A 15,113-nucleotide genomic window follows, 5' to 3' on the forward strand; every position below is an offset into this window, starting at 1 on the left:
AATGTGTTGGAGAGCTCCCGGAAAAATGCAGCAATGACAGATGGCAGCATGGGGGGAGAAACCTGATCCTCGCTACAGCGGTCAGAGTTTACTGGAACACACAACTTATAAACACTGAGAACATGTCTCTCTTTAAGAGTAAGATGACCTAGGCTGGAAGATGGTGCAGGCTCTGTGCAAAAAGTATTTTTAAAAGTTTCATTTTATTAAGGGCTCAAGATGACAGCCATCAAAGATTAGTTTGTTAAGCAGCAGGACAAGGATTTAACATTACAAACAATAGTTTAATCATTAAAAATGCTGAAAAATGGCTGGGTTAAACCAAAGAGCAGACTATCATTAATATAATAAGGGGAAAAAAATTAAGCATCTCACATCAGTTCCAAGACAGCCTTACAATAGGTCTGGGTAGCATGAGCTTCAAGGCAGTTTTGACAGCTTGGGCAGGATTCTCAAGACACCAAACTGACCTGACACAGGTGTCTGCTTTCACTAAAGCCATCTACTCCTAAGTCACTCAAACAATTTGAAAATCCAAGGCTATGCTTTTGAGAAGAGGATTACTGTTAACATTTAATGCATGGTACATGGTCCAAACCTCAAAACCCTAGCTCCCACCACCTTGTGGGTACTCCTTGGTTGGAGAAAAGCTAAGGGATATCACCTAGACAGAAATGTGCCATCTCTAAGGCAGCAGCTCTAATCTATCCTCTCTGGCAGAAGCTACCACTATCGAGGCACTGAATGTCTGGACTCACTCTGGACTTTGGACTGTCTCGATGATCTAAAGGAGGGGATGGTAGATCAAGGGCAGCCTCCATTCTTCTATACTCTAGCCTAATTGGACATGCTGAAGGTCTTAGTGTGATGGTCACTTAGACCTCTTGTGTGTAAACCATGATGCAGAGGATCAACAGTTGACAAGAACACGGTCCAAGGAGGACAAGACGTGGTGGGGTCTGGAAAGAATGACCAAATGGCATTAAAACTAAATTCTCATGTCAGTTGCTACCTTGAGGCTCTATCTTTGAGGTGCAAAGTGTCTAATGGCTTCATTGGGACATGATGATACTCCTCACCCCACAGAAGCATCATTTTCACTATGCAGCATAAGTCAAGTCACTTCATTCCTGAGCTTCAAAATGAGAGGACACCAGAGAAGCAATAAGCTATACTAAGACCAAGTCTTTTCAACTCCTGCTACATCATGCAGCAATAGGTGATTAAAAGGATTATGCTCAGGAGTAAGTGTACAAGATCAAACCTCGCACAAGATTCACAGAAGTTTCAGGGTTGGAAGGAACCTCATGAGATTATCGGGTCCAGCCCCCCTGCTCTGGCCAGGAAAGACTGCTGGGGTCAAATAACCCCCTTTGCTTCTTTGTAATATATAAAAAGCCTGGGAGTTCTATCAGTAACAAGTTACTGACAGCTTGCTTCTACACTGGAAACGTGGGTCCTGTGCAGGCATACTGAAATAGTGAGTTCATACAAGTCAAGAGTGAAAGCTGAGCAACTGAACAGCCTACGTTAAAGGTCAAAAGTCACAAGAATACTACCACCCTAGTATTGGGTGACGGGGAAAAAATTTAAATTTTAACTGCCTTTCATAACTATCTAAAAACAAATCCTAAAATTAGACAAGCCTGTTTTAGCATCGTTAATAATGCAGATTATCCAGAAGCTCTCTTCCTCTAGATTCCGCTGTGCTGAGAAACTGCTAGCCAACGGTCATCATCTTCCACCTAGTGGTACAAGACAATACTGCACAATACCCAGAGTATTCTTAACAGTGTGATACGAGTTATTCAAAGGTAGCAAAATTGTTTCAGCTTCAATCCTGGAAGGAATGTTAAAGTTGGAGCAGCTTGTTCACACGTAAGAAGTAGAATATACCAGCTGCTGACTTTCTGAATCATTCCCTTTTTGAAAGGGCTCCGAATGTTCTCATTTGTCCACACCCTATGGGCTAGATTCTATTCCATTTATGTTATATGTACATGTGTATATAGACAGACAGACAGAGCACACATTCTCATGAACCCAAGTTCACTTCATCAGGTGCTGTGAATGGACAAGACAAAGTAGAGACATATTAATGGATTTTCAAGGACTTTGTGAACAGTGGCCTAGAATTACACTTAGGCACCTCAGTTCACTTAGACACATCAGCAGGTAGAATAGGACCTGGCCTGAAGCGCTTCATCTGTATTTCTAAAGAATGACCATGTCGCAAGGTGAAATTACATGCAAGGAAAAGTTTACAAAGAACAAAGCTACTTTGCAAATATCAATAAAAAACTAAAAACTGCAAGTACATTTTAGTCATTAAGAAAAAAAGGTAAAACAATCTAATTTCTACTATTCTTAGAAAGATATTCCCACTATAATAGCATGCCCTGTCAACTGTATAAAATACTAAACCCATATAATTTCATAGTATAATGAAAGACCCTGTCCCTGTTATGCAATTTCTATTAATTTTTAAGTATTTTGCAGATTTTGTTATATATACTATGTAAAGGGCAAAAACAATCAATCGTTCACTTACATTACCCCTTGCTCCACTCTCCACTTTATTGAAGTGATGTGGAGCCCTCTTACAAATCAGCCATCATGAAAAGCCCTCTGAGCTAACCTGAGATGCAACTCTAACTAAACATTTCTGGAGAGGGATCCCTACAGCAATGCCAGGCCTATCGGTTTGGTAACAGAAGAGAGAAAAAACATGCTGTACCAGACTGTGGATCCCCGTATGTGGTAATGCTACGTGACAATTCTAGACAACCTGGCAGCCAACAAAGACATGGACTGTTCATAACCTATGTACAATAACATACCATGTACAAGCAAATTATAAACCATCAAGGAGTTGCTACTGATAGGCTTAGATTTTTATCGTACCATGCCACATGTCTTGCTTTCTTTCATAGTTTGTATTTGGAAGAGTTGCAGGTTTAATAATAATAAAAAAGGAGTCTCCCATTCCAAATACAAATGGATCCCAAAAACCACAATATTATTGATTCAATGGTAAAAATTTAAAAAGTGAATGGGCATCATTCACTTTTTTGCAGACCTTAATACCATTACAGCTCCATTTTCCTTACGATACTGTATTTTTAAACATGTTTTTCCAAATGGAGGAAGGCTCTATAGGCAGAAATTGTACCTTACTACACATTTGTTAGTGCTTAGCAAAATGATACAATAAAGATTAGTGTTCCCTAGACACTGTTGTAATATAGCTTATAATTTACATATGCTGTGCTTAGCTCATCAACCACATCTGTTTTAGAACTGCTAGATGTTAATACTGACACATTTTTCACAACTTTGATCTTCACAATCCTGCTTTGACAATGCACGTTGCAGTCTTAAAGCATAAGTCTGCCTTAGGCCTGTCAAAAGGTGCTACAGAGAGGTCTATGTATAAAGGCAGCTTTGATGAAGATGAATTTGAAATTTAAATCACTTTATTGGAAACAGTAATTTTTAACCAGTTTGGAGCATTAAGGGCTTTTTTATCCTCCTTAATTTATATTAAATACTCAAAACTTTAAATAATTAAAGAATAAGGGGAAAAACTCTAAAAAATTCAGAACTGCATCTTGCATGTGTAACAAAAATAACTATAAAGGCTAAATTAGTCCAAATATAATATTGCATAGAAGGAAAAATTACATTACACATCTAAATATGGAGGGCATAATGGTTATACAATAGCAAGGGGCATTCAGTTACTACTCTTCCAGACTTTCATGCTGGCTCTGTTTCCTAAAGTTATTATACCTCTATTGCTTTTGTATCTAATTACCTGTTTACAATCACTTGTATGTTTTAGTATCTCTACCAAACGTTAAAAGAACCTCTCTACCAGCTCTTCAGCTTTAACTGCATGAAACTGCAGAAAGATCCTGTGCAATACCTCACTACAGTAAGTTCTGATACCAAATGGAAATTACTGGTAATAAACTTTAGAGACACAAGTTAATGTTAAGCACATCCTTTAAGAAAGAGGAGTAAGAAACCTACAGCCCACAAGCCACATTCACCAAGTTAATGTATCCAACCTAGTACTGATCTACAGGGGGACCCCTCAGGTCCCCTCTGCCTGTGTATCCCACTTGCCACCTTATTCCAGTTTCTCCATCTGTTACCATCCCAGTCCTCCCTGCTCTCTCTCTTGTGCACCCCTTTACTGCATCTGCCACTTCTCACTGCTGAATGTGTCATTTATGATACAAAAGGGTAACAGGAAACAGTGGCAAGGGGTAGGAGGCAGAAGCTACAGTCGGGGGGGGCTGGAATGGCAGCTGGGACACAAGCAGTGGTCCACCTTTGGACCAGCCTGCCTTATTTTAGCTTGAAGCTCCTTCAAGGTTGCTTACCCCTGCTTCAGCAATATCTAAATTTGAAGTACATTACTCTAAGTCACTGGTGGTCAATCTTTTTGGGAGGCATGCCTCAAAATTAACCCCTGCCCCAAACTTCCTGGGAGCCACACTGGTTCTCTTTCCCTGTGGAATCAGCTGGTCTGTTTTCTGTTCCCTGCCCCGTGCTCCTTGCCCAACCTGCTGCTTTGCTTTCTGCTTCTTCCCCTATCTGACACCCTACTGCCTGTCTTCTTGGTCTGCCCCATGCCAGTAAGACTGCCACTTGCGGCATGCGTGCTGCAGGCCGGCCACCCCTGTTCCAAGCTGCACACAATTAATGACAGATGATTTTACTAAGCATTAAAAACGCCCCTTCAAGGAACTGAGTGAGGACTGTTCAATTACCAGATCCAGGTGTAAAGGGTTCAAACAGGTCTCAAAGGGGTAGAGGTATGTCAATGAAAAACCCTGTTTTGTCTTTACATTAAGAAACTGCATTGTCATTGAAGGCTCTGAAAAAACGTGAGTGCAGCAATGAGTTTTTCCTAAGCTAGTGAACCCAATGAGTGTATAGGCTTTTCTTTTTCTTTTTGAAAATAATAATACATTTAGCCTCCTCAGCATGGGTGAGCTGTCCAAGAGCCCATCTCTCCTGTGCTTGTGTAGTATGTCAAATGTTAACAGCTTATGTCAATTCAAAGCATTTTTATTGGTTTTCTTTCTATTAGCAGTCCCTTCCCTCTACCAACTGACCTATAAATATTCTTTTGGGATAAGGAAGATTTAAAACAAAGCCCACCACTCATATACCAAAGCAAAACATTTTTAAGTCTCTTTCTGGAACTTCTTTATAAAATGCTACTACGCACACCGGCATATAGATGGAGTTTATACACTGAGCATTAATGTAAAACCTACAATTAAAAAAAACCTAAAATGATGTATATGGTCATTGTATAGGAGACTATATGCCACATGTGTCATGACAACCACAGAAGCGTCTTTAATACTTAATAAGTGATTAAGAAATTGCCCAGATTCCAATATTTCAAAGATGTTCCAGTCTCATGGTCAAGGCTTCAGAGAACTGTTTAGGTTCTAAATAGCATGGAAATCAGTACAAGAAAATCAGCAAGCCAATTAAGAGACTATCTGAACTAAAATCATCTAGCAAAGAACAGCAAATAAATTCTCATTTTTCACCAACAGGTCTCCTATTATCAAGTGCGCCGCTGGCTTAAACAGAAATCAAGGTCAAATTAAAAAATTCTGATGAGCCATCACAGTTAGCTTGCTCACTAAATACAAGTTTTAGAGTATTAAAAAATTCTAACTTATTACTACACCTGGATGTTAGACATGCAAAAAGAACAGTTCAGAGATTTACTTAGTTGGTAAAAAAAAACCCACTGTCAACAACTCAAGAGTACAAGTATGTACTTGGTAAAATGTTTTTGCTATGTTTATGTATGGTTTTATATCATTCTATAATTGTATATAAAAAAGGTGTTGCCTAATGAATTTTAGAATTAGATTTGAAGTGGTCGTACTTCAGCTACTTTAAAAAAAACATACACTTAAAAAGGAAAAGTTAGGAACTGAAAGATATTGGACTAAACCTTTCCACAGTTAATGGGTGAAATCCTATCCTTATTAAAACGAAGAGTGTTCCCACTCTCTTTGCTCAAAGTGGTTTCACAAGTTGAAGTTTTAACAAATTAAACCATATCGTTCAAAGGTTGTGTCTTGCAAAATCTTATCCTTGGAGCAAAGCTGAAATTATGGCAGGGGAAAGAAGAGAATTACACTGTATTATTTATTCCAAATGTATTGCTTGTTAGATGTCCAGTAGATCAATTTTAAACTCAGTCATGCCATATGAAAAACAAGTTTTCATCTTTTGTTTTTATTATCAGTCATTGGCATGAAAACCAGTTCTCTGTTTATAACAGTTCATCTGTTCTTGTTTTTTTTAGAATGTCACTTGAAGGTATAATCCTCTACAACAATTCATCATGTTTCTGAAATTGTGTTTATAGATGGCAGGACATGAACAGTATGACCTCAGCTGAGAATAAACAGTAAAAACTTAAGTCCAATAGAAGCAAAGTCCATGTTTCACACAAATATTTCTAGGGATATATTAAACAAAGAAAATGTCTGCCTGGATATTTTTCACTATCCAAAGATGTAAATTGTTGGTGATATATATTTAGCTGTATACCTGTGTGAAATATTTTCCATCTTGTTTCAGGACTTTCATGGAAAGGTCAAGAATCAAGTGTAGAAACTCCCAAGTAGAATCTGGAGATCAAAAAAAGAAGAAAAGAATTAACACATTTAAAAGTTACCAGGCTTCCATTAATATTTAATCAGTTTTACTGATTACTATTTATAGAGCAGGGGTTTCAAATACATGAACCGCAGGCCAGACCCAGCCTATGCAGTCTTGTCATCCAGCCAATGAGGCCAGAAAATTGGTGCTGAGGCAAGAGAAAGCAGTGTTAATTCCAGTGGTTTTAGCAGCCCCAGCAGCCACCATTTTTCTCACTCCAAATTTCTGACCTCCTGGCAGTGCCACAGGTGAGATCTGGTGTGCAGAGCCATGTTATCTGGCCTGTGGGGCTGCCGATAGGTCAGGTATTTGGTGGTAGAATGAGCAGCTGCTGCTGAAGCTCCAATTAACACTGCCATGTGTCTCACCCCACCACCAAATTTGCAGCTCAGTGGACCAGATAACAGAGATCCTTGCTCTAGATCCCACCCATGGGGCCAAATGAGTTTGTTTTAGAGAACAGTTCAGAGGTGATTAGCCATGTTAGCATCAAGTCAGCCAGAAGGTAGGGCAAGGTAGCACCTCACAAACTAAATGATTCACAGAGGCATGAGCTTTCATAGGCAACAATTTAATCAAATGCTAACCACGTGCTCATTGCTGCCCAAGCTGCCAACCACTACTACGTTCCCACCAATAATTCCATGTTTGTGAGCAGCAGTTCAAGAAGAGCATGGCCCCTATTGACCACTCCAGTGCTTGTACCAGGAAGTTGTCCCCAGCGCTCTCTAAAAACTTCCTAGATTACCCGTGCACTGCTGTATTGTCCTCAGCAGATCTCAGGGTGATTAAAGTCCCCCAAGAGAACCAGGGCTTGTGACTGGGAAACTTCTGCTAGCTGTTTGAAGAAAGCCTCATCCACCACAATCTCCTGATCTGGTGGTCTATAACAGACCCCCACCATGACATCGCCATTGTTGCTCTCCCCTCTGACGTTAACTCAGAGACTTTCAACAGGCCTGTCTCCAGTTTCAGACTGAAGCTATGAGCTATACAGCTCTTTTACATACAGCACAATTCCTCCTCCTTGTCTCCCTTGCCTGTCTTTCCTGAACAGTTTGTACCCATCCATGATGGTGCTCCAGTCATGCGAGCTATCCCACCAAATCTCTGTTATTCCAGTTACATCATAATGCCATGACTGTGCAAGGACTTCTAATTCTTCCTGCTTGCTTCCCAGGCTCTGTGCATTCACGTACAGGCACCTAAGGTAACTAGCCAATTGTCCTGATTTCTCAGGAAGAGTGAGAATGCCTCCCTTGTTGTCCCCTCCTGCTTGTGCTTCCTCCAGGTCACCCACTTACCCCAGGGCTTTGGTCTCCATCTCCTGGTGAATCTAGTTTAAAGCTGGGGAATGGAGAAAGATGGGGATATCTGTACCTTAAAACATTTTTTAACTAAAACAACTCTCTCACACTAACCATTTTTTCTTCCAAAAGTTCTTCCATGGGGGTAATCAAAAAAATAGTTAAAAACTTTAAAGTTACAGTTATTTACAGATAATCAACTGTTACTGATTTATTTATCCATTCTAAATGGAAGGTAAACAGCTCTCCTTTTAAATCCATTTCGTACATGTTTAGAGTCACAGAGGTTCAATTCTATTTATCTGCATAAAAACAAGCAGATGAAAGAGTTGCAACAGTTTAGCTGATACGTTTCCAAGAAATAATGCTTTGGCCTCTTTGAAAATGGTTTGGCATTCTATCTTCCCAAAGCCTAAGGTGCAAATGAAGTGCTGTTTATATTTTTTTAAAGTCTTTTTCTGATGGATTTGCAGTCTGTGGAAGGGTTTCTTTTAAAAAAAAAATCAAAGTGCAATTCAGGATCTATGAGATTCTTTTAGACTTGAATTTTTGTCAGTTTTCTTACTCTTTATTTTGGATTAAGCTTGGTAAAAATATCCTTGACTTATACCAGTATTAGAAAACATCTGTGCAGTGGGATTTTTATTAAGTCAGAGCTGGCCTCATAAAAGAAAAGCAGTATTCTGAAAATTGAAATCCAGAGTTTATGTACTACTGTTCTTTTACAGAATATGTGCTTATATACAAAAGGTCAAAAGCAGGTAAACATTACTTATGTTTAATGTCAAATATAAACAAGAGCACAGACTACTTTAAAACACTAAAGATTCAACTGTACAACTTGCATGTAAAAGATACATTTTATGACTGTGTTTAACCTGAGCAAGTCATTGTTGGTTTCCTTCCCACTTTCTCCAGTCAACAAATCATGCCTTAGGCTTGCCTATCCTTATGTTTTAACCTTGAATTTAATTCTGCATGGATTCAAGAATGCGTCTGACGGCTATATATTACAAGATCAAAGAGAGTTTGATGGCTCTGTAAAGAAATGACAGTCTTTCTGCAGACCACATTATGACCAATTTTAATGCTTACATTATGATAATATATCATTTTTACTGATACCATAATGTAGATTTTGCCACCAAGAGGAAAGGGAACAGAACAAAAAAATGCTCAAAATGTATATTACATGCACCTCAAATATGGAAGTAAATTTTATTTAAAAACTGAATTATACGCCTGCCAGAAAATACTCAAGACATCTTTATGTTATATATTCCAATTTTATAAAAGGCCCAATTCAAGAAAGTGTACATATAGATTCTGAACCCATCAAATCAGGCCTGGGGAACACCAAAAGTCCTATATTTTAAGAAAAGCAAAAGAGGGGTGAAGGGGAGGTAATCTTAAGAGCTATGGGGCCCTTAGTCTCATTTCAACAATAAGAAAGGGCACACAAATTTTGAAGGAAAAAATAAGTCAAGCCATGGCCTTCATTTTTGACCTATAATTATAAGGCATAATAGTTTAGCAGTGATAAACTTGACTACTTTCTTTGCTGCATTTTTTGTTCATTTGTAGAGTTATTCAGGGGACAAATATTATCAGCAAAAGTCTAGATTTCTAAATACATTGTCTACCAGTTTGCATGCCAGAGGTCCATTGCCTATTAAAAGAAAATAATAGCACAGAGAAAAGAACATACTCTTGTTAAAATTTTGGTGAAGGCATCAAACTAGCTAGTTAAATTATAGTTTGAGATCAGAGACCATCTGATAATCAGGTTAAAAAAATGGGCTATAAAGTAGATAAAAATGGGTTGTACTAAAAGGAGAGGCTGTGGCCTAGAGGGAAGTTGCTTGAGGATTTGTCTTTGTATTCAGTGAAATTTGTTAAGGACAGTCAATTGGGATGCATCACCCATACAGCAGCAGATAAGAATACATCATACAAAGAAAAGCTGGACATTTTCTTTGAAAAGACTGGAGTAAGGGAAGTGGGCCTCGAGACCTGGAGTAACAGAAGTGAGATGCTGTCTGGAATCATACCAGAGCAACCCAAGCTTTTACCATTTTTTTAAATGGAGTGAGAGGGGAGGAGGGGTTGGAAGGTGGCAAAGAGCTATGCACACTAAACTGTTAGCAGAAGAATACATGAGAGAGAGAGAACAAACAGCTATGCACGCTAAAGTAAAATGTTAGCACAAGAATATGAGTAGCACTGACTATTAACAAAAGTTTAGTCTGGAAGCTAAAGGTTTATAATCAGAGGAGGGCAGTTCTGAAACAACACTTGCATTGTATTACCCCAAGTATTCTAATGGGTTTGAAAATACAGCTTAAATTATACTGTGAAAGGAATTACAGGACATAACCATCAACAATAGCAGGGTACTACATGACTCAAAAAATCCTTCTAAACAGTTCCCTACATAGGTCAAAAACCCATGGCAAGCTGTAGAGGCAGATTTGTATTGCCATTGTCTAACATACTTTATTACTGTTTAAATGAAGCTGTATGCATATGGGAAAGATATGGTGCCATTACTGCTTATCATGATCCCAGGCTCCCCCAAGCCAGTAAGGTGAAAGCCACAGGCTTACAGCCCAGCATGAGCTGGAGTGGTCCCAGGGCTATGATCAACAATCAGCTGATAGACAGTCCCAGCCCCAGCACCGCATGGAAGTCTGGAACCAGCTCCAGTTGTTGCTACCCTACAACACATTAAATTTAAGGTGCAGTGGAAACAAGCCAGAAAAAAATGTGTCATAAAAAACATGTAATGTTTTTGTGGCTGGCTTTATGTCATGATTACCCAGGTCAATCGCATTTTAGGTGTAATTTTTAAAAGGGACCTAAATCCAGGGAAACGGGAGTACCTAGAAATGGTTGCTCTTCAATGCTCACACTCTGCTATAGCAAGGATTAAAATATCTTTAAGCCCCAAAATGTTTTGCTGCAAATTGTCAGAGTTAAAAATAAAATGTCAGAAAAGAAACAAAGAGAATTAACCTTCTTCTGGAGATGTGGAGATTGGAACAGCTGTCAGATCATTAATTACATAATCAAACTTCCTTCCTTCTTTGGCATACCTCTTCAGCACTGGAATACAATCTTCTATTAGAACCTAAAAGAACAAAAGATATTATTTTAAATGTGTAATCAGCAGGAATCCTGGTTTTCTGATTTTAAAAAATTCCCACTTTTTCAATTTAAAAAAAGTTAAACCAAAAATTGGGGATTTTTTTTAATTCAGAGAAAACCAGGATCCCTGATAATCAGGATCCTCTTAAATGGGACTATCTAAAAAAAAACAAAACATGGATTCATAGGGATTAAAACTGAAAATTGAAACATGGTCAAAATTACATTTACCTCTAAAATCAAGGACTACTTTGTGGCTTTTTACATTACCATGCAAAAGACATTCCCTTAACTGAGGGAATGGGAACATAGGGAATTTAATTGAGCAAAAATAAAAATAAAGAACAAACAAACAAAAAGAACTTCTATTCCCATGTCCACCACCAACTGCTGGGCGATGACCGAGTTTGCCATTTTGATGATGGGGAAGTTGAAGCGTAATGACCATCACCAGCCTTACAAGATAATGGAAAGTTTTAAATGTTCAAATCACAAGAACTTGACAAAAGTCAAAACAACATGCAATGTAATTATTATGTTTTCTGTAGGAAGCAGACATTTATAAATCCTAACTAGCAAGATAAGAATTTTGGATACAGCCTTGCAGTTATGATATAGGACCATCCAGTAAGTATGGGCTAACTGGCCTGATCTGGTAGATACGGCATGTTATATGCCCTTTTGTTATATGGCCCCTGGCAAGCAAGATATTTATGGCACAACTGAAGAGTTAATCCCACCATAAGTACCAAGATACTGCAATTCATCAGATTTATGGCACTAACTATAAAATGGCAAACCAGGCACAAAGATATTCCACGGAAAAAAAACAGAGCATCTTTGCAGCTGATTTGTATGGCACCATAAAATGAATATGTGGCATACATACCTCACCATTCTGGTGCTCCCAATTGGGTAATTTTTGGCATCAGGACCTGAGCAACACCCAGCCTGCAACCAGTGAGGGCTAGCCAGGATCCAGCATGTTTGCTGCCCTGTTTGCAGCCCCTGGCCCTGGGAGCAGCTGTAGGGCAAGGCTCTTTAAAAGGTATCAGATTCATTACAGTACCATGCCCCAGGAAACCCACTGTGACCCAGTACTTCAAAGATCATGGGTCCCCAGGGATGGTGCTGGCAATCATCTGATTGCTGGCACCAGTCCCAGATTCCCTGATCCCCAGGATCAAGCTGGTGGCAGCTCTTAAACCAAACTGGGATCCAAGGCTGTCGGTGTCCAATCCCAACACCCAGCTGAGGGCAGCTCTGCAAGTGGCATGATTTTAATCTGAGGAATTTTATGCTGCATCTCAACAATGAGCATCCTGCCAAGCACGTGGCATGGCAGGATATACAATGTTTGGAGTGAGGCATCATTCCTCATGTCCCAGTTGCACCATTTTAATATAGGTCAGGGACCTCCTTTTTTTCCTCCTTACAATGGGGGCACAATATTAAACTATAGGCTAATGATATAGGATTTTCCATGTTTGTGCTCTAAAGGGCTCCAGTCATGTGAAATACATCAGAGATACTGAATAATTTATTATAAATCAATTCAAGTTTGTGATTTATATAATTTATCAACCAGTTTAGAGGATTATAGTAAAAAAAAAAAATCCCCCTGTATTTTTATTTGTTTCTTTCTTTTATAGCCATTGCCTTTTTCCTCCCCATTTAGCCTATACCAAGGTTCAGTTGTGGCAACATGCATTATTGTGTTCCTAGTTTCCTTCTTGTGAAAAGTACAGGTTGTTCATATTTTTAAAAATATTTGTAGTGGGTTTGGAGGTGGAGAATAAAGTAATACACCAGCATTTGAATTTTAACTCTTCTGCAAACTGTACTATGATCTAGATATACAGATATCAATTAAACTGCAAATCAAAAGGAAAAGAAAGTGTCAAGTAATTCTGAAGTCACCCAAAAGCCTTTCTGAAAAATTTAGTTTTTCAAGTCTCTTTCAGTTATATGTTCGTACATAAGTTTAATTGCAATGAAAACAGAAAGATTACCTGATAGCACTCTCCTTTAAGATTGTCTAAGACATCTCCACATGTTTTACGCATGTATTTTCTACACCCGTCGATCACCAATTGGTCAATGTTTGATGTCAGTTAAGGTGCTTTTAATTTCAGCCAAAGGAGCTTCTCAAAGAAACTGAATCATATAGAAGAATACTAACAACACATTTACATATGAATTAATCCCCAACCTCCATGACAGGTTTAAAGAAACTATATATTTTTTAATGTTTTATTTCCAATTAGCCTTACCGGCACTAGAAATTCCCACATAATTAAAAAGCTTTATATTATAGTTAACATATATAATTTGAAATTAAACAAAACTGGTAGTGATGGATTGGACTTCATTTTAAAATTACAATTTCAATTTCCAGCAAGAAGGCAAGAGAGTACAGGATGACCATAGATTTCATGTATCTAATGGTTAACTTTGCAAGCAATGTCTGGAATTTTGAGGTTTAAAGTTATTTTCTTTAAACTGCATAGTTGAAAAAAGGACCGGTCAGTCATTATTACCAAGGACTAAATCCTGATGTTCCCATTGGTTCAGTGGCTTTAAAAATTAGGCAAATAAAGTAAGGGGTTCAGCCCAAAGTTCAGGTAGGTTGGCTGCAACAGCAGAAGACTAGCCTTGGCACAAGCAGCCCTTTCCTGTCCTATGCAAGATCCCAGTTTGGACTGGGAACTACATCCTGGAACTAGAGCAGGATCAAGTAAAAGAAGTAGTGCTCAGATATTAGAATCAGACTCTTTTAAATCAATAGAAAGGAATTGTTTTATACTCAGTCTTTCAACGTATATTAGCATAACAATATGTTTAATGCTGAGATCCATAGATACCACAGAAAAACAACACTGAAACTTTAAAATGAGTAATCAGTTACACACTGAAAGGATATCTCTACCATAGTGACCATCTTTGGCTTCAGTTTGACTATTTCATAAAGTATACCCCCATCACCACCTCCAAGGATCAGCACTTCTTTCCCAGTGTAGTCTTCCTTCCCACTGCCCATAATGGCTTTTGTATATGCCAGGTCACTTTCTGCCAGATCTGAACAGAACAAAGAGAAAAACTGAACAGAAACTCTGAATTTGTAGATTTACTAAAATCGCTAAAGTTGTTGGAGAGTAGGTTTAGATTAGACATCTGTAAGAACTACTTCACAGTCAGGGCGGCTAGGATCTGGAACCAGCTTCCAGGAGAAGTGGTGCTGGCTCCTACCCTGGGGGTCCTTAAGAGGAGACTTGATTCCTACCTAGCTGGGGTGATTTGAGTACAGTTTTTTCTCCTGCCCTGGCAGGGGGTTGGACTTGAAGATCTACAAGGTCCCTTCCAACCCTACTTCTTTGATTCTCCTCAGTGCTGTGAGGCAGCTGGGAGCCATGTGGCAGTGGAGCAGCATGGGAGCAGGAAGGTTGGGAAATGGCTGGGGGGGGTAGGCCTGGGCTGCTGACAGCTCCCCTTGGGTCCTACTGCCACTGACTCCTGTCATCTTTGACACGTAGCCAAGAGCAGATAATTTTTTTCTACATTCTTTAGGGGGCCTGCAGGCCATATTTTGTCCACCCCTGACACAGACAGACTTCTATAAGTTTGGATCCTTATTTAATTAATACTTCTTCAAAATTTCTGTGGGACAAGAAGAATCCAGGTAAGTTTAATAAAGGGCTAATAGGAAGGGTGATATATTGGTGTTCTACAGCTCCTCAGCCAAAGAAAGCCAGTTAACCAGAATAAAGACATAATTCTGAGGGGAAAATAAGTCATCACTTTGGCTTTGATACTGTAAGATAAACAGAGTTTCACATGATAAACAGGATTAAACTACTCCATCCCCCAATCCCACCATTTTATTTTTCTTCAAAAATGAAAAATTGTTTAGAGGACTGATCACTGAGTTTGCTTTCTTGATCCTTAAAT

At 38.9% G+C, this 15,113-nt stretch overlaps 1 protein-coding gene across 1 annotated transcript in view; it reads right to left on the minus strand.

The window, feature by feature from the left end:
- Positions 1–15,113, minus strand: part of SMS (spermine synthase) — a 79,041-nt gene that overhangs the window by 12,189 nt on the left and 51,739 nt on the right. The window contains exons 6-9 of the mRNA XM_019529179.1: positions 14,089–14,243; positions 13,178–13,267; positions 11,034–11,148; positions 6,601–6,680 (exon numbers count right to left, since the gene is read on the minus strand). Of these exons, the coding sequence (XP_019384724.1) occupies positions 6,601–6,680; positions 11,034–11,148; positions 13,178–13,267; positions 14,089–14,243 (440 nt within the window). The remainder of the gene's footprint in view (positions 1–6,600; positions 6,681–11,033; positions 11,149–13,177; positions 13,268–14,088; positions 14,244–15,113) is intronic.

This window comes from Crocodylus porosus, unplaced genomic scaffold (genome assembly GCF_001723895.1).
Source record: "Crocodylus porosus isolate Cpor-Errol unplaced genomic scaffold, CroPor_comp1, whole genome shotgun sequence".
NCBI lineage: Eukaryota > Metazoa > Chordata > Crocodylia > Crocodylidae > Crocodylus > Crocodylus porosus.